This window comes from Malus domestica, chromosome 13, assembly GCF_042453785.1.
Source record: "Malus domestica chromosome 13, GDT2T_hap1".
NCBI lineage: Eukaryota > Viridiplantae > Streptophyta > Magnoliopsida > Rosales > Rosaceae > Malus > Malus domestica.
In genome coordinates, this window is record NC_091673.1 from 786600 (window position 1) to 806555 (window position 19956).

Here is a 19956-nt window from a genome sequence, read left to right on the forward strand (position 1 = left end):
TCTCGTCATAACTAAATTTTTTTGTTGATTCTCCTCCAACTGGCAGACATAATGGGGACCATGAAAGGTTGTTTTAGTCCTTTTATAATTACATTCGCAAAATTATAATTAAAAGACTAAGAACGATTAAGAAAAGACCTAATCCAACCACTATCGATAAACAATTACCTGGGAAAATCTATTTTTACACCACTAATGATAAATTGCGATCATCGTTATGAACCCTGTCATTTCCCAAGCCCAAGCTTTGGGACAATTACTTTCAGTCATGTAGATTGTACAATAATTAAATCAAAGTAAAACAAAAAATGATGAGGTAATTATTAAATTAAAGTGATGTGAGTCACTTCTCTGATTTTGAAGGTTGATATATATGTAATAGAGTGCAAATTTTGCTTTATTTGTAGAATTTGATAAGTGATTGGAATAGTTTTTCTTTTTAGATCATATTTTACAAACTAAATGATATTTCGGTTAATAATTGGATTCTATTTATATTGATTTAAAAAAATTATCAATTGTCACATCATATGTCTAAAAAAATGATGTCTCTAACACGAACCTCTAGAATGACAGTTTTTATTCTATGCCAGCAAGCCTTTTTCCTCATACAAGAACGCTTGCAGCAGATCTGTCATTCTTTGAAACAATGACAACTTAACTATAACTACGCACATCACTTTCATGTGTAGTCATTTTGATAATATGATGAGGGTGTCATATTATTCATTTCTTTGGGTGGATGACATTCAAATTTGGACCTTGAGCAGATTAGTACCCACTAAGCATATATATTAAGTTTTGCTAATTAATCCTAATGGGAATTTCTGCTTGGATAAAATGGCCCAATTGCTAAAAGGAAAAAAAGGATGTCTTAATTGAGAAAAAGATAAAATTTCATTGCTATGTTATTCAGCTGCTCTAGGCATCATAAACTCAGGAAAATTACTTAAAATTCAGTTTTTCAAATGGTTGTTTAAGAATAAATAATCTTCCTAATTAAACATGAAAATGACAATTAATAACTACTATAACGTGTCATTACCTTTAAGCAGAACTTACTTGGCACCGTGCACGCACAGCTGACTAATGTAACGGGGTACTAAGTGGACCCCCTCACTCTGTTCAATGTTGAAAACTTACATATGTAGTGTGCATGCACCTTCTTATTCTTATCTGTTTGTGTGTCACAAGATGAGAGAGGTAAAGAATAAAAAGTTCTTACACCTTGCAACAAAGATTTTCTCCAATTCACCAAGGACTTGATTGTAACTCTCAGTACAGTAAATAGTCAAATCCTCACTTAAAAGTTTGGTAATTTCATTGATTAGATTCTTTTCAGACAAAAGGATGACAGTCTGTGTAATAATAAGATAAAATGTCAAGATGTCTAACAAGGAAAGCGATTCTCTCCGAATACCTTTCACCTAATCTTCTTTATCAAACAATTCGGACTTTTAAAATTTAACTTAACGGCTAAAAACACAGTCTCATTTTAAAAATTATAATAATTTTAATCGCTGAATCAAATTTCAAGAGTCTGAATTGTTTGATGAGAAAAATTAGGTGGAAAGTATCTGGAGATGATCCATTTCTGTCTAACAACTGATATTTTGTATATTGGAAAAATATATAATGTCTAAAGAGAAAGGCGCACATATGTCAAGAAAATAGTATAATAGTGAAGGAAATAAGCCTTAAAACTTTAAAATAAAGTTTCAGTTACATTTCATAGAATTGTCAAAACCTCATACGTACCCAAAAAGCAGCGACAAGTTGAATAAAACCGGGGCTGTGGGCGGTGAACTGATATATACACACACACACATACATACAAATATATATATAAACACGCAAGACTGTTTTTTTTGTGACCGAAAGATCACGGTTTGAGTCGTGGGAGTAGAAGTTTTTTAATAAAACCGAAAACCTTGTTGGCTTCAAGTCACCCTTTTATATATATGTTTAGAGGGACGAGACCATTAAGTGACAACACAGCAGTTTGTTGCTACACGAGGACGATGGTTCAGTTAGAAGATGGACACTGCATTTTGAACAATGGCGGCATTTTCCACTTCACAACCGCTGCCCTCAAATTCTTCTGCAATTGCTATCTGCCCTCCCTTAACCCTAACCCTACCAACTAATTATCTCATTTACTCTCTTCTGTTTGGTCAAATAGACAAATATTTGGTCAAATATGGTTAAATATTTTTTGTAGTTTGCAGTCAGACCGTTAAGGACTTGGTCTTTATTGCTCTGTTGGGAATTTGGAAGGGAGACCCATATATTAGGGCTTTTTGGGGTTGAATTATGAGGCCCAAACGTTTTTTATATTGAAGTTTCTTTTGGCCCAGATGACGTAGCTCTAAACCATTTTTTATGTAAGAAATTTCGCATTGAAAAAGAAATGCGGCACTAAATAAGCAATTTGGGCAAGTGTTGTAGTTCAGCTGTTCAGGTAATCAAGAGTATTTTTCTTGCATTCGAGAAATGCCAAAGGCAAAAAATTTAGTTTTGTTCCAACAGCTGAAGGCAAAAAATGCTAAACCTAAACCTCTGAAATTGTTTACTACAAAAAAAATGGTCTAACAAATGCTAAGGATTCAACGCCAGCTTCTATTCTCTCTATAATATGAGAATGTGAAGGTAAAAAAGTCTCACATTATTGAAGGGCTTATAAGATATTGGGTTACTCCTTATATTGTCAGTTGGTTTTATGATGGAAAATCAACTTCTTCATAGTATCAAAGCAGGTTGACCCATGTGTGAAGCCCAACGGTCACACATGCTCCACATCACCAAATTCATATTATCCACGTGTTTGGCTTGAAGATTCACTACAGATGAGGGAGCATGTGAAAATATGAAGATAAAAGAGTTCTTGGTGAAAGGAGAAACCTTGCGAGGCGGTCATATGTATGGTTTACGATCACCTCTTCCCCCGGGAGCCTCGGGTCCTTTCTCCGAACCAACCCTTTGCACCAGTTCCATAGTTTTCTATCATTCAAGAACCAGTTCCATAGTTTTCTATCATTCAAGAAGGCTTATATACCAGCAAAGACAGAATGTCCTCCGCATTCAGAACTGGAAACCACCTGTGTGGCAAAAAGCTTCAAAACTCATACACAGCTTCATCATTCTTGCGAACCATGTTGAGCATCGGTCCGGTGCATCATAGTGACGGAAAGAACCAAGGCTGGAATCAATGTCCACAATTAAGAACCGTATTAGAAAATAACGGAAAAGTAATGAACAAGGTAACAGTGATTGAAGATGTGTGCTACTACATTAGGCAACAATAACCTCACATTTTCAATAACCTTAGTAATTGAAGCGTCTTACCTGCAGTTGTGCGGGACAACCCATGGTAGCATCAAATATCTCTTCAAATTTGGTGGCAAGGACACAGATAGCTTCCAATTCTGAACCATGATTCTAAGGTCATGAAGCTTGCTATCTAGACCCTTACAACAATTTGCATGTATGGTACAAACTCGATTCAAATCTTTACTAGGTTCACAAAATCCACCGAAGTAAGCCGTATCCAAAAATTTTATTTTCAGTCCGATACTAATGGTGGTTGGATGAAACTTGATAATATTGAGGACATCCTGATCATGGAACCCAGGGTAGGTTTCCCGTGAGAAATACCGAAATTTGTAGAACGCTATTGACCTGCTATTGGACTTTACGTAGTTAAACCCTCCATTCGGTCTGTTCTGTAAATCATCCGAGCTGCCAAAGAAATGATCGCATGCAATCTGAAAATCTTCATCCTCTTAAAACTGTGGAAATGGATTCCCGAACCACATAACATCAGCATCCTGGAGGAGGAGAGAACAACCACGAAGTACATCAGAATGTCTGCACAGAGTCTTACAGATGTATTTTGCAATTAATACTTAAATCCCCCAAGGAGGTGCAGGATGAGATCAATAAAGAATCAACACAAAATCGGGAAACCATTAACGATTTAGAGCAGAGCCCTACCGAACATATCTTCGACTAAAGTTATTCGAGTCTAAAAGTTCCTCATCAGGTTGTTTCATAAGTAAGTTTTAAACTGACACAAACTTTGACAGTTACGCTTAACAGTTTCTAATCAGGTTGTGCCATAATAATTTCAAAATTTGGTAAATTCAAGTTCTTGTAGCGTAAGAGATTTACTGTGAAAACGAAATTGTAGCCCATCTCAACAACAGAACGCAGAAATCAATCCTTGCCCACATCATCTTCAACTTCAAGTAGTGAGGGTTCATAAAATAAGCCTCTCGACGAAAATCAACGTCTCGAGTGACGAGCAAAGCAATGGTTATGCACCTCCAAACAACACTGAAATGCCTTTTGACCCAAGGCAATGATCACCAAATGGCTCAAGATCCTGCGAGTTCCAACTCCAATCCTAAAGCTCTCCAACTGATGATGAAAATGGGAGGTCTACATCTGGTGTTAGATGTTATGAAATTTGATCCAACTGATTCAGATGTTTGTTGGACCCTAACAGTCTTCCCAGTTTTGTGTCTCGTTTTTCTGTGGCAGAGGTCTTTCTTTTCTTCATTCTTCATGTATTCGTTCTTACATTTTTAAAAGATCCGCCTTAGTTCATACTGTTGCAGACATGGATATAATTCTAGAACTGATAATGTTTCCTTTTATACGCTCGAGTTTGAATTTTAAATTGAAATAGCGCAAGTATGAAATAAATGCATATTGCTAATGTTTGAACGACCCGACCGCCCCACAAAGTTCGAAGTTTAACCCACAAATACCACCTGCATTCAAATGGGCATGGTGATAAATAATTAACTCGGCCCATAAATTATCGACCCATGGACGAAGAAGATATATGTCGCGTTTTCTGCGTTTTATTTTTTCGTTATGTTTTGGCCAATGAGATGTTTGCGCTCGAGTGTTTTCTGTTTTCTTGTTTTTGTCGTGCATAGGTTGGTTGAACTCTGCTTTGGGATCATATATATAGCTAACCTTATTCTATTACAAAACAAAAAGAAACTAATTGATTTTAACTTTACTTTGTTAGGATAATGAAGCATTCAAAAGCGGTTGAATGAGTAAATTTAAGATTAGTTTAAAATGACGCGAATTGAAATAACAAAATTTTATTTTTTAGAATTTGTAAATTTTGTTGTTTGACTAACTTTGAAGAACAATGAAAGTTAAATATGAAATTTAATTTGGGTATAAAGTCATTAATATATAAACGAGAGAGATTTTAGTCAGGAGATATGTTAGTAATGATGGTGGCGACAACGGTGATGAGGGCGGGTGCTTACTGTTAAAGTCCCACATCGGTGGGTTCAAAGAAACCCAACAAGTTAAAATAGAATTACCATACTCTAACTAATACCGAGACCTTTTGTGGTAAAACCCACACCTGACGGATTTTGCAGGTGGTAAAGTTGGGGACAGTATCAGTGTCGTTGGAGTAGGGCGGACCCGGCGATCAAAAAATCCAACATGATATCAGAGCCACAGTGCGGACCCGTGCAAGCCAATTAGCTTGTGTGCAAGCCAACGAGCTTGTCACCTAAAAGGAAACAAGTCTGAACTCTTAATATAGAGACGATCGCTAAGTTCCATTTAAAACAAGTGGGCCCAACGTGAGCCGACATCTTTGAGTTTCAATTACCGATGTGGATCTCCACGTATGAACCACTAAATGAAGTTACACGTGAGAGGGAGTGTTAAAGTCCCACATCGGTGAGTTCAAAGAAACCCAATGAGTTTAGATAAAATTACCCTACTCTAACTAATACCGAGGCCTTTTGTGGTAAAACCCCACACACGAAGGATTGGGCAGGTGGTAAGGTTGGAGATAGTATCGGTGTCATTAGAGTTGAGCGAATCCCGCGATCCAAAAATCCAACACTTACCGCAAGTAGTGGTGGTGACAACCGTATGCGGTGATGACGGTAGGTGGTTGGGGATGCGGCAGTAGGAATGGAATGTGGTGGTGGTGGCCATTCATAGTTCAGTTATTTGTATTTTTTGTTATTATACTCAAGGAAATTTAGGTTCCAAATGCAGCTGATTTGTTAAACGCTAACAATCTTTTGGCCTGGTGTCGGCTGTCAAAGATACATTCTTTGTTCTACACCGTCCTCCAGACGGATATATATTCCATCATACTTGAAAATTCAGAGCTCATAACAAAGATACATGCTTTGCTGTTCCAGAATCAGAAGTGGAACTCAAGGACTAATAAACTACCCGAAGACCTAATCGATAACTTAACTACAGCAACAGTAAAAGAACAAACAGAATGTGGGGTGAGTGAGGGCATGAAAACCTGCTAGCCTAAAACAGATGAGTTTTCTTTTTACAGCAGCATCAGTTACTGCAGAGAGCAATCGAAAGATTCAGATTAAGGCTCCGATTCCCGGAAGAAGAGGCGGAGCAGTCTTTGTAGTTAGACCTAGAGTAGGACGATGAGATTGCACCACTTAAGTCACTTGAAGAAGCATTACTCTTGTGGGAGGGGGGATGGTGTAACGAGAGGGACAGTGATAATTCACATTCACTGGCTTCGTCATCGTCTTTGGCATGTGCTCTTCCCGCCTCTTGTTTGGTGGTAACCTGGGGGAAGGACAATTAATTAAACACCATGTCAGTAGGTCACATTTAATTTTCAAAGAGATGCAGCAATGCTATATGAAAATGATTCAATGAGACAATGTCTAACTGGGAACCGGAATGATTTACATATGCCTCTTAAGATGCTAGCAAATATTACATGTCGTATGTTTTACTTTTCTCATATTAGTCTGAGGTGACATTGTAGCGTTCACACAAGTCTCTCTCGCTCTAAACAGGTAAAAGGACGTTTTAATAATTTGAATTTACTGTTTAAGATAGAGGAGGGGACCTGTATCTATACGAATCAGAATTGGACCACGGAATGTAAGAGTTTTTGCAGGCAAAACCAAAGAATTGTCCAACAACTTTTTTAGAATGTAGTTTATGTAAACGACAAGGCATGAAGAATAGGTGGACCTCGAAATTAAATAGGGTAGTATGGGATCATATATTTTTCAATGCCAAACCAGAGTCTGTTTTCTAAATGCTGCACCCCAACCACCTTTTCCTACATTAAACAAGGAAGACGAATGAATTGCACAAAAAAAACCAGAGATTTTAATCGAAGAATTGTGATTCGTTAGTAGATTAGCTAGATCTAAAAACCGAAAATCATTTTCGCACTCATTTTCTCCATTTGCACGCCCCGTTTTCTCTCCGTCTATTCAATTTCATGACAGTAAATAAACCGGAGAATTTCCATAAAATAAAGAAGGGGACTAGTCTACTGAACACTTTCGAAAAGTAGAGAACTGTTTAGGCAAAGAGGTGACGCAGGTTGACTTAAAATAAATCATGCACATTATTCCATCCATGCCCCCTCCCACCCTCTCTGTGGTCATAACTGGGCATGTCTGGATTTCCTGGTTGATACCAGAAAAGCAAGTAACAGCATTGCACACAACTTATTAGTCATTTCAAAATCAAAATATTGAAATGCAGCTGGTAGAGAGAGAGAGAGAACCTTCAAGAACTCAGACTCTGGCAAAGCAAATTTGAAGGCTGAAGGGTGAGGATCCTCCTTTATTCCCAATGCCAGCATATAATCATCAAAAGAGTACGGATTTGAGACTCTCACATATATTCCTCCTTGGCTGCATTGCATCTGCTGCTGCAGCTGCGAATTCTCTGATATGTTTGAACTCATCGTCTCGGTTCTTGCTGATGGGTAAATAGAATAAATAAAATAATAAAAAAGAAGAATATGTATTAAGGAACAAGAAAGCAACTTCCAGATAAAAGCAAAGATATCTCATGCAGTTCCTTTTTGTTTGTTTGTGATCACACGATTCACGCCATCTTTATTTTGGGATTTTCAAATACGTTCCGCGAAATTCTATACATCGGGATTTTTCACCTCTTGTTCAGAAGATCAACGATCAAGATCTAAAGTTCAAAACTACCAATATATAAAATATAAGGGAACCTGAGTATTTTTCGCTTTATTATGCTTTTTCGACATTTCATCAAAACAAAAAATCCTTACTCCAAAAAGAAACCATAGATAAAGTTGGAAAAATAAAAGATAGTGGATATAGCTGTGCCTGCATAGTACAAATTGGTAGCTGGTGGTGCAGGTGCAGGTGTAGCCTAACCTTTTTGAACGGCGGGGGTTGCAGATGACCTGGGAATCGGATTCTCTGGTGGTTTGGAAGATGGGTAAAAGCTCAGACCATTTCCTTCTTCAACACACCCATCATCCTTGGCCTCTTCAAACGAATGTAGTTTTCTTGTTTGCACCCTATCTGTAATTTTATAAAATAAAATATCCAAAAAGTCAGAAACAAACCCAAAAGAGAGAGAATACGTTCTTTAGAACAAAGTTTCAGGTTTCATGAGAAGTGCCAATACTAGAAGATCGTAAAGAAGAAACGTTCACTTTTGGTGTGAGCTGTTTGGGGCATCAACTAAAAGTCGACTACAAACAATAAATATGTATTATTAAAGAAGGGGGGGGGGGGGGGGGGGGGGAAGATATATAACACATGAGGTGATGGTGCAGTTGCAGCTGAGTCCTCATATTTCATAAATTTATTCCATCGAGGGAGTTCATAACTCTGCAACTCTAGCTCCGGACACAACCCTTTACTGGAAAACTAATGGACGGTCGAGAAACATACATGAGAATATAAAAAGATGAAAACTTTGACAAGAAATTGGCCAAAGTAAATTATGGGCATGTACAAAGATGAATACTACTTTTACAATAAATCGGCCGACAAAAAGTAAGGGTATGCGAAAAGACGAAAACTTTGAATAAATCGGCAAAAATAAATCGATGGATATTTACCTTGTCTTCTAATCGGGTAGCCTTTCATGCTTCTATACATCTGATGATTAGAAGAAGGAGAAGGGAAACAAATTAATAAAAAGAAAGGAAGAAAAGTGTGAAAGCAAATGAATTTTTAACCTATCAGACAAACAAAAGCACTTTAGAAGAACTGGAGAAAAAAGCAAAAAGACCTGGAGATGGCTTTTGACATGAGAAATGGTGAGCCCTTTGACATCCATGAACTGAAGAACAAGTTTTGGAGTAGCCTCTGCGCGAGAAAATAAAGAAAAAATTAAATAAAAACAATAAAATTTTCTATAAAAGAAACAAAAATAGAAGGTGGGGTTTCGTAATTGCTCACTTCTATGGCCTCCGAGCCTTTCGATGGCCTGAAGAAAGCAGCGATGAAGCTCAGGAGTCCATCTCAAACGAGGCACCTTGGATCTCACATACTGCCTAACAGCGCCGTTCCTTGCACTGCAACTACTTGTAGTCATTTTTTTTCCTCAAATTCGCTTCTTTTGCCTTCAAAAGTCCAAACTTTCCCAGCCACCTGGGTCTTCCCCAAATCCCTTGAAAAAACTCCTTGCAACCTTCACACCCTCAGGATCGGCGTGGAGACCAGAACGAAACGGCGTCGTTCCGGGTTGGTCTTCTCTTTAAAAAGTTCAAAGCCGTTGAAAGTGTGTGTGTTGGTCACAGCAGAGACTGAGGACGGCATTTAAAAAGAAGAGGAATTTAAAGCCAATATCTCATAGAGGAGGGAGAGAGAGAGAGAGAGAGAGAGATCACGAGAAAAAGATAAGACGAGCTGGGAAGCTCTGTAAATTCCTTAAAGAGTCTGATAATACCTATTTGCTATTGCTACAACTGCTGGTATTCCCTAGCCTGCCTCCCCTGCTAATCGTTCCAGTACTATTCTATCCATTACCCACCCCCTTCTCTCTCCTCTCTCTCTCTCTCTCCCCTGCTGCTTCTGCTGCTGCCTGCGCCTTCTGTTTATTTCTTGCACACCTTCCTTGCACCCACTGGCAACCAAAATATTAATAATAAACTTATAGAATCGAAAAATACAGAAAATTCTCTCTCTCTCTCTCTCTCAATACGCATCACACTCACTCACGAGCTTCTGAACCCTTCTTCTTCTCTCTAAATTATTACCCCTATACAAATAGGGAGGATGTGCTACAACTGCTTCGCTTTGACCTTTTTCTTTCTCTCTCTTCTTTCTCTCTCATGAATTCTATGGTTCTGATCATATACGCCAACGTCGTCATGATACAAAAAGCCCCGCCATGAAATAATTATTTTCATTTACCCGACCCAAATAACAAAAAGAAGAAAATAAATCATTGTTTATTTGTCTTTCTCCCTAATATTTCTCTGTCCTTCTGTATTCCCCTCGACACTCGACAGTCTCTTTTTATTTTCCGAAGTCAAATACTTAGAAACTATATCACGTGTACGGGGTAGAAAAAAACTGAAAAGTATTCAGATACATGAAAAAAAATTTTGCCCTACACATGCACATGCGAAGGGATAAGGAACTTAAGTCCAAAGTACTGGGATCAGTTATTATGTTGTTTGTTGTCTTTGGCGAGGCCCGCATGGGCCGTCCTTGCGAAACATCTCTCTTCGGGATGGCCATGCTCCCTTAAACCCTAAACCAACTAACCGAGTACAAATTTTGCATGCCTTCCATGATAAAATAGAAAGTAAAAAATTGGTTTATTTCTCTTCACAAATTATTTTTTTTCATGAAAAAAATTTATTTTACATTTTTGCTTTGGAATGACACACTTATTGTGATCTGAATAAAGATACATTTTGATACGACTGTCTAATTTAAAAAGCTTTAGTATCGTATAAAACAACATGGAATTAGTTGAGACTCAGAATGTAAAAGTTACTATGCTTATGTAAAATATGCATCATAAATGACGTGGTTGAATATCTCTATCTACAATTTTTTTTTTCTTGCAAGTAACCTAACCTCTTTGTACAACATTATTGAATGTCTTCCTTCCTTTGTTTTTTTGTTTAAAAAAAGTTCAGAAGGAGATCTGGCTACTCTCACCACCAACACTACGGCATGCCCACAACCTCAATCCGGAAGGACTTACGCGTGACACTTAACTGTTAGCTATCACCGATATGGATTTACATCTGAGTTAAAGATCGCGCACCAATAAAATGGCTAACAGTAGAGATTAAACTTGAATTAGAGATGAACAATACGCATGTCCTTACCAACTTAACCAACCTGGACCGTAAAAGTCCTCCTTCCCTTTGTTTTTCTTTATGGGTAAGTTGAAATCGAATGATTGAATTGAAGTAAATGAACCGACTTGAAATTTTGAATCAATAATATACAACGCTAGGTCCCCTCTTATAAATGGGTTGGCAGCATTTAACGATAAAGCATAAAAATATGTATGTCCCTTTATAAAATGAAAAAATAAAAAATAAACTAAAATACTCAGCATGGCAATATGAATGGCATGATGGCAATTTGTTAATTTGGTTCATGATTGGAGGGTAAAATTCCATTTAAGTTCATTAGTGGTTAAATCAATGAAGGATTAATATGTAACACAAATGAAAATATTTTAGATCCGACATCTGAATCACGTGGCCGTGTACACTTTAGACACAAAATTCCCTATAGCCCAGCACCTCTTGTTTTGAGACCAACAATTACCACAGGTAATGACCGTGCTCCCCTCTCACACCACTCCCATGACCTAGCACCTCCGGATTTCCCACACAATAATCTCTCCAACTTGAAGGGGTTATGGTTGGTCACTTGAAAGGTATAGGACAAAGTACCCTAACCATTTTTCAATGTGTCTGCAGCTACAGAGGTCGAGCCATATATAGTTATTATCTAAATGGTAAATTAATGTTATGACATTATTATTAGTATACAGCTTCCTGCGTTTAGGCATTAGAGAATACAGTAACAGAGGTAAAGAGAGATGAGTACATATATATATATGTCTGATTTAGGTTTTTTTTTTTCAATCACTTTAGGTTTGCCTGCATGTCGAGATTCATACCCTTCAGTGTGTGTGTGTGTATATATATATATATATAATATGTATAAAGATGAATATATACATATATTGTCTGAAATGGTCAAAGCCTAACACTCTTTATTACTACTGTGTTTCCTGTTGTATTAACTGTTGCATCCGCTGATGAGGACTTTATGTCGAAATCCAAACATTTTACAGTCAACCAGATCATGCCAGGAAGGCAAAAGAAGAAGGTATACATACGTATCCCAACCCTAGAGAAATATGCACCGTCCACCGTACTTTTTTTAACGTGAGAAATACGGATGTCGATGAAGAATCAAGGGTTGTGATTGCGAGAAAGGACAATACATAGAGTGTGGATGATGAGTTAATTTTCTGTATATCGAATCGAATCAAATTTCACGCATGGGAGAAGGAAGAAGGAAGAAGAAGCAGGTGGTTTTCTAAGGTCAAGCTTCAGTCATACATCAGTGTCATATTCTCCTTCGAACCTCTAGTTGTGTGCAGCCATAGCTAGCAAAGGCCTAATTTTATGATAATTATGGTAGTACTTTACTGACAAATTTTATGGTATTAATCCCAATTTTTTGGCAAGTATATGATATTAGTTAACTAGGTCCGATTTCTAATTTTAAAAATACTTTAGTTGTTCTGATTCGGAGGTCCCGGAATTTTCAGAACCTAAATTCTAGTTGTCAAAGCTTACACAGTTAGAGGCAACATTCGTGTTTACTTTGTATGTGCTTTTGAATTTTCGATCATCAAATCTAATAAATTAAAAAAAATTATGACAAAAATTAAGTAATGTGCGAAAAATAAAAAACCACTCGTTTTGTTTACCAAATATCAATTTTCTCTGTTGCAGTAATACTCCTCAACTTTTTCTTTATTGGTATTTCTACTCAATTTTGCAGTAATTAGCAAAGGTGCCTCATGTTCCTGTCTGACTGTGGACGACAGTTTTGTACCCTCTTTAGGGCATGGATCCTCTCCGAATTCAATTGTCCTAATCTTAAGGATTAATAAATCCGGACCATTGAAATTTGATCCAACGGTTAAAGTTATTATAACTTTTATAGCATGTCCCTATTTGTAGCCGTTAGATCAAATTTCAATATTCTAGATTTATTGATCCCTAAGATTAGGACAATTGAATTCGGAGAGGATCCATGTCCCCCTCTTTAATATCATGGCTCTGTGCCTCAATGTTAAATAAAGATACGCGCCCTCGTACGTATATACACGTTCTTACCAAAACTGCAACCCGGGCTTTTAATACTTTTTTATTTATTTTTTAGCGACAGAAAATAACAACTTTCTGTCCTAGCCGGAGTTTGAATATGATGCTTTTGGGCGTAGGGGGGTGGCGATGCGATGCACAAGGGAGGCTACCGTACTCGAGTTTTCAACGTAGGGTGGCTAAATTAGGTCTGGGAGTATGATATGCTTAAAAATTAGGAGTTAGGACAAATATCTTTTCTTATTCTTTTGCCCTTTTATTTTCTGGTCAGCAAAGGAATAAAGATTAATATTCAAAAATCTAATAGACAGTTGATTTACTATCAATGAATTAAGACGAGTTAATATTTCACATCGTTCCTGTTTGAATTAGGTAGTTGATGAGAACATTGTGTCCGACTGTCGGCCATCTTTCATTTAAGTTCGATCAAGATGGGAAGGAAGGCTTCGAATTCGAAACAATACAAAAAAAAAGTTGAGATTCCATCACAAAATCATTAGCAATATATAAAATTCTTATAAGTTTATGTAAGATCCATTCTGACATCAATAAGAAATTTATTCTCAATAAAACTGAAGAAGAAAGTCATATACATTAGACCAATCAACCATTTACATAACAATTGGTAGTACAAAAAAAAAGGGTCGAGGAAAAATCATGATTTATATGGGGTGGTGTTATTCACATATCCAACTTTACCTCTTACATACCCATCTCGATTTCCGAATTCTGATCAAATTAATTGTAGAATATCAATAATTAAAGTTAATAAGGATGTGTCAAAAATAAAAACGGTGTATGCATAACCATTCCTTTACATATCGATATAAAGACAAACATCACACAATATTTATTCTTCTTGTATTCGTATAAATATGTGTCAGAATATATCAATGGAAATTCCTCTGGTCTGTTCCCCTTGATGTTAAATATGTATATGAATGAATATAAAAGAATTAATATTTGTATGAGACTTTGTAGACTGATGAAAGATATATATGAAATATAAATAAATACACACACACACACAAACACACACACGATATTTCCAACCAAACGACAACTCTCCACGTACACGAACGTCTATAATTCTTTCTTTGTTCATCGACCTTTCTTTGTCTCAACTCTTAACGTGCGTTATGCATGTTCCTCCGACTGGAGCATTCAAACCCCTTTCCAGCAGATCCCAAGGATCTCCAAAGGCAAATTAAGCTCATGAGTTTTCAAAATCAAGCTTTAGTTTTCAGTGTTTGGTTTTTTGTTTTAATTTTCAAACTCTCGTATCTCAAACTCTTGTCGCATCATTTCAATTGAAGAAATAAAATTAGATCATTGTATTTTTAAAATTCAAGGAAAATAAAGGTATTGGCCAGATACAAAATAGAAGGAGCCACTATTAATGTAATTTCAGCAAAAAAAAAAGAAGAAAATATTAACGTAATAGGCAGTTTTGGTCTCTCTCTCTCTCTATATATATATATATATATATATATATAATATTCTGTATAGTGTTTGTCAATGGCAGGGCACAGTACGATAATGATGGAAAGGTCAGAGAGGAAGAAAGGAATGATGGAAATTCCTGCGCAAATGGAATGATGCATACGGCAAAAGCATGTCCAGATCCACAGACGACCAAAGCCGACCACCAGGCACCAACTAATTCTTTTATCGTTTTTATTTTTTGCTATAATACATGAATATTATTATATCTGTGATTTCTGAAGTTCTTGCAGCAGCAACAGTAGCAGGACAAAATGAACTTATTATATTCTCTTGTGGCTGTATTTTTCCTATCAATTTGTGTAGCAAGCATGCAGGTAAAAACCAAGGGGCAAAATCCAAAAAAACTTTCAAGAAGATGAAAAACTTAAAAAGGTGAGATTGGTGAAAGACAAAAAATGAGACTGTGAAGTGGGGAGGTGGCTTCGAGGACGCCGGTATATTTGGCGTATGCAGGTAAACATAAATTTGCCTTGAACAGTGTGTAATGTTTGTATATATATGTGCATTTATACGTATATGGATGTCATTGTGCATGGATGCATGCATGTGAATGTGGATCTCTCCCTCCGGTAAAAATTGTAAAAGGGGTAACAACCTTTGGATGTCATTGTGCATTGAACCTTTAGGTTTTGAAATTGTTTAAATTTATACTTTTTTTTTTTGTTAACTGGAAACTTCATTACCAGGGCTGTCAGTCAAACTTACAAACGCCTACAAGAGGCAAGCAACATAAAGCATAAATATAAAACATAAGGTAGTGGAGGGGTACAGAAGGATAAGACGCTACAACAAATGCTAAAGTGTCGCTCTCTACACTACCTATTACAGAAAATTAAGAAAGACATGGTAGACCGTCATTGTTGAGAACATGAACCAATGAAGCTGGAGGGCGGTTTGCCCATGTGAAGTCGCACATCTCCATATTCCTACTTGACACCAAACGGTCTGCCGTCATGTTGGCCAATCTTGGGATACAAGATCAGCGGCATGCTTGAAAAGATTCCCTAATTCTCCGAATTTTGGTCAGGGAAGGGAATGCCTCCCAGCAGCCAAATTTTGAAGAGTCCCTCAAACAGTCAATACTCTCCTCTGAATCGGATTCAACAATTACCATATCCATGACCAGAGAGATGGCAAACTCGTAACCACTGAGGATTGCCAAAGCTTCAGCCGCAACCACACACGGAGCCCTGATTCGTTACCTCCTTGCCGCAACGGACAGTCCGTCAGAATTCTGTGCAACAACTCCAGCAAACCCATCACCATTGGCAGCGGTCCAGCTTGCATCCACATTAACCTTAACAAATGGAGAGCAGGGAGGAAGCCACCGGGTCGTGGCCTGCACATTCCATTCCGTAGTTGGTTCACCGTGGGTCGACAAGAGGCCTCCAAGAACGAGCCAACGGACACGGAGACAACAAGAATAACCCGCTGCGGGTATATGGCCCTCTGGTTGAATAGGAGATTACGGGCTGGTTTGGTATTGTTGTGCTTTGAAAAAAAGCTGCTGTGAAAATAAGCGACTGTGCTGTGAGAATAAGCGGCTGTGAAATAAATCAGCAGAGTGTTTGATAAACTTTTTTGTAAAAGTGCTTTTGGAAAAAAAAAGCAGTCTAATAGTAGGTCTTTTCATTAAAGAAGCATTGTAGCTCCATGTGCTTTGAAAAAAAACCAGTTTTCCAAAGCTACAAATAGCAGCTTCAGCTTTTTCCTTTGATTTCAGCTTATTCTCACAGCAGCTTCCAAAATAAGCCCTTTTTTTTCAGTTTACCAAACACCTAAAATCCTCACAGTTTTTTTTCATGGGTGCTTTTTTTTAAGCATCTCACTCCCAAACTAGGTCTACACCTGGCCTTCCAGATGTGCCAGCATGTAAAAGCAACTTGCGACAAAAACCTTTTCATTTCCAACTTCGACCCAAAGTAGAATTAATGAGGGAAGAAAGCCAATTCACCAGAGTGGATATTCCGTCACTATTGATTCTGTAGTTTAAAGGTCCTCCAAACCTAACAGTCTCCACCCATGGGCATAAAAGTAGCATATGCTCCACGAATTCCTCTTAAGCATTGCAGATAGGGCAGGAGGTTGGTGAGGGGGAGGACCTCCGTTTGTATAGATCAGCCATGGTTAGCATTGCCCGCTGTAAAGCCCGCCATTATTTGAGCGCTCATTCTCTATATTGATGAGTTTTTTTTTTTTTACATGCAACGACAAATAAGTTAAACTCTTACATGGTTACCACAACAACAAAATGTAAATGGTACAAATTTGCCACACAGGCAATAGAGGTGAAAAATCTAAGAATAGAAGCACGCATAACACCGCTGCTAAAAGCGAAGTCACATTAAACCACCGCTGAAACAGTGGAGCCACAACAAACTCACCAGAGCGATACAACCCCGTTGAGCGTCAACACAAAACAGAAGTTGAATACACGCCGACCCACATATATATATATATATATATATATATATATATATATATATAGGAATTGCTTAAGGGGAGGGATCCTCATTTTTTTGAAAAAATGGGGACACGCTCCCCACCGTTGGATTTAAATTAAATGAAATCCTGTGGTTGAGATTCTATGGCCTGTGTTTTAATCTCAACCACACAATTTCATTAAAGTCAATCTAACAGTGGGGAGTGTGTCCCCATTTTTTTTGAAAAAATGGGGATCCCTCCCCTTAAGCTCCCTGTATATATATATATATATATATATATATATCTTATTCATCATGTCCAAACAGTCAATCAGACTGAAAGCAAAAGTTGTATACAATTTCGATATCTTATGATTGAACATGAGAAAATTAAAACTTTGAAACTCATCTCGAAGTTAATCCCAAATCTGGATAGTTTAAATTGTAGTTAGCCTAGTTGTAAATTAAAACAAGGGTTATACTTTAAGTTAACTAAAGAGGAGAGAAGAGAGAATATTGTGTTTCTGCATCTGGTATTGGTGATTCACTACTCTACTAGGTAAATAGTGTGTTACCGTACTGCTTCTGGCTGCTGGAGTTTACTTTTCGTGGATTAGGGTTAGGATATTTATTTTATTTTAATTTTTGGTGAAAGGATTAGTTAGGGTTTTATTTAATTTAGGAAATGAATGATGAGTGTCGTGACGTCGTCCATCGCCGGGCTAATTGACGTAGTAGACTAATAAGACTACGCCTGTGTCTGCAATTTGCCGCCGTGCCAAGTTTTATTTACATTACAAGGAACCAGTCGACCCAGCACTCATGGTCTAGGGAATTAATGAAGAATGATTGAAGAAAGGTTCCCACCATCTTGACTTTTCACTTTATGTATAAAGCCCAAAGGTCTCGAATTGCTAAGTAGAAAGTTTGAATGATAGTGTTGCTTTATCTTACGAGGGTTCAAAGTATTTCGAGACTTCATTATTTTATTTTTTTTTAATACCAGGAAAATAGTTATATATTATATGTCATCACAGGAGAACGATTATCTTCGAGTTTTTAAGTACTTTGGAATTGATTTTTTCCGGATAGATCCTTCGGATTCTTCAATAATATATCACTATATCTAAACAGGATGACTATAACTATGTTAGGAAAACGATTTGTCTAACTGTAGCTTAGGAATTTCGAGCCTTCAACATTTTATGTCCACACAGAATTTTAAACGACGGCAATATATCGTGGTTGTTCCAAAATAACACTCAACCTTTTTTAACAAGTATTTGTTTCGGACAATATACTGAAATATGTAACGTAAATATTATTAAGTAACATGTGTCACTATCTAATGTGGTTGATTAGTGACTGTGGCTTCATCCGTGATGCATTGGGTTTAGACTTTTTAGAATTGATTAAGCAATTTATTAGTAGTTAAGTGGTCCTAAATCTCTACTTTGCTATTGTATAAATAGCGTATGTGCTATCTCGTATAAATTTAATCATTCATTTAAACACAATACACAACAACTATTACATCACTTTCTCTCTCTAAACTCTCTCTAATTCATCTTTCACACCGTCCATCTCTCTTTATTTTTCTCAATACCTTCCAGATGTACGTAGTTAACACTGTTACAGTATATAGTTTTTAAACAAGTCATAGTGTACGTGAACGAAATCATCATATGAAGGAGAAAATATATGGAAAGAAGCCATGCATCATCTAACTTCTTTTACGTTTAACTATGTTCTTCTTTCTTTCCAAACGATTATCCATTGCTGGGTTCACACATGTTGAGCACGGTGCATGGAAGTCAAAGACAGCCGCAATCAAATGCCATATATTCACCGCCCTTGACATGGAACACTTGAAAGTTGAAATCATATGATTAAATTTGGAGAAATATACATTTATTATATTATTATAATCATCACTTATATCATCTCTTTAATAGAAATAATGCGTGCCAGCACATGTAGTTCAAATTTCTATTAAATAAATAGTACAAAAGAAAGTACAAATTAACATGTAATAAGGGCAGCATTTATGTTAAATTTATACACTACAAATTAATATGTAATAAGGGCAGCATTTATGTTAAATTTATACACTATTTTAGCTTCTAAAATCTATTTCTTAGTACATGATCTCTCTTATTAAATAGAATCAAAGAATTAGTAAATCTGTTCTGCCAAAAATGGGAAAAGGCTTATATTATAAAATATCTTGGCGTGTCATTCTTCTGGGAAATATGTGATGATTAATCTCGAAGGTTGACCATAACAAAGGTTGAGTCGTGGTCCTCGAGAGATCATGGGTTTCAGCTAGTGCAGCATGGCAACTGGAGAGGGTGTATTCAAACGTCCGTAGAGTCCTTTTCGATAGGCAACCCAGGTCAATGTATTAGGTTATAACTTTGACGATTTCTTATCCATAGAAGCAAAAGAGTATGTTTCCCTTGATCGGTCGATAACTTGCTATGTATTTTTTTTTCTAAAAGAAAAATGGCACCTATATATTATTTCAACAAGTAAATAAATAAATAAATAAATATACATACATACATACATACATACATACAAACGGATTTGTGACACCATTTTTTTACGCAACTTTTGACATGTGTTTTTGTAGAACTCATTTTTGTAATGTATTTTAACGATCTGAACGTCATATATATGTATAACATATATCTAATTGTCCCATCATATAAAATATCCAAGATTAGAAGCTACAAAGAATTTCAAACCTGAAAGAGACATTAATATTTTAAAACCAAGGCATGTGTAGTATTTCCCAGCATCTTTCTAGCCTCTATCTGTTCTAAGTCGTTCTTTGATCGAGTAAGCATGTCTTAAATGAAATTTGTCCAAATC

General features: G+C 36.8%; 1 protein-coding gene and 1 pseudogene across 1 annotated transcript; both read right to left on the bottom strand.

Annotated features, from left to right (window-relative positions):
* Positions 1-3081: 3081 nt before the first annotated feature.
* Positions 3082-4568, bottom strand: LOC103452221 (uncharacterized protein At4g15970-like; annotated as a pseudogene).
* Positions 4569-6106: 1538 nt separating this feature from the next.
* MYBR14 (putative Myb family transcription factor At1g14600) lies at positions 6107-9789 on the bottom strand. The gene is given in 7 exon segments (NM_001293959.1): positions 6107-6597; positions 7562-7758; positions 8193-8342; positions 8888-8927; positions 9061-9137; positions 9231-9577; positions 9721-9789. Coding segments are annotated over 6 exon segments (846 nt in total). The 5' UTR covers positions 9367-9577; positions 9721-9789; the 3' UTR covers positions 6107-6351.
* Positions 9790-19956: the final 10167 nt, after the last annotated feature.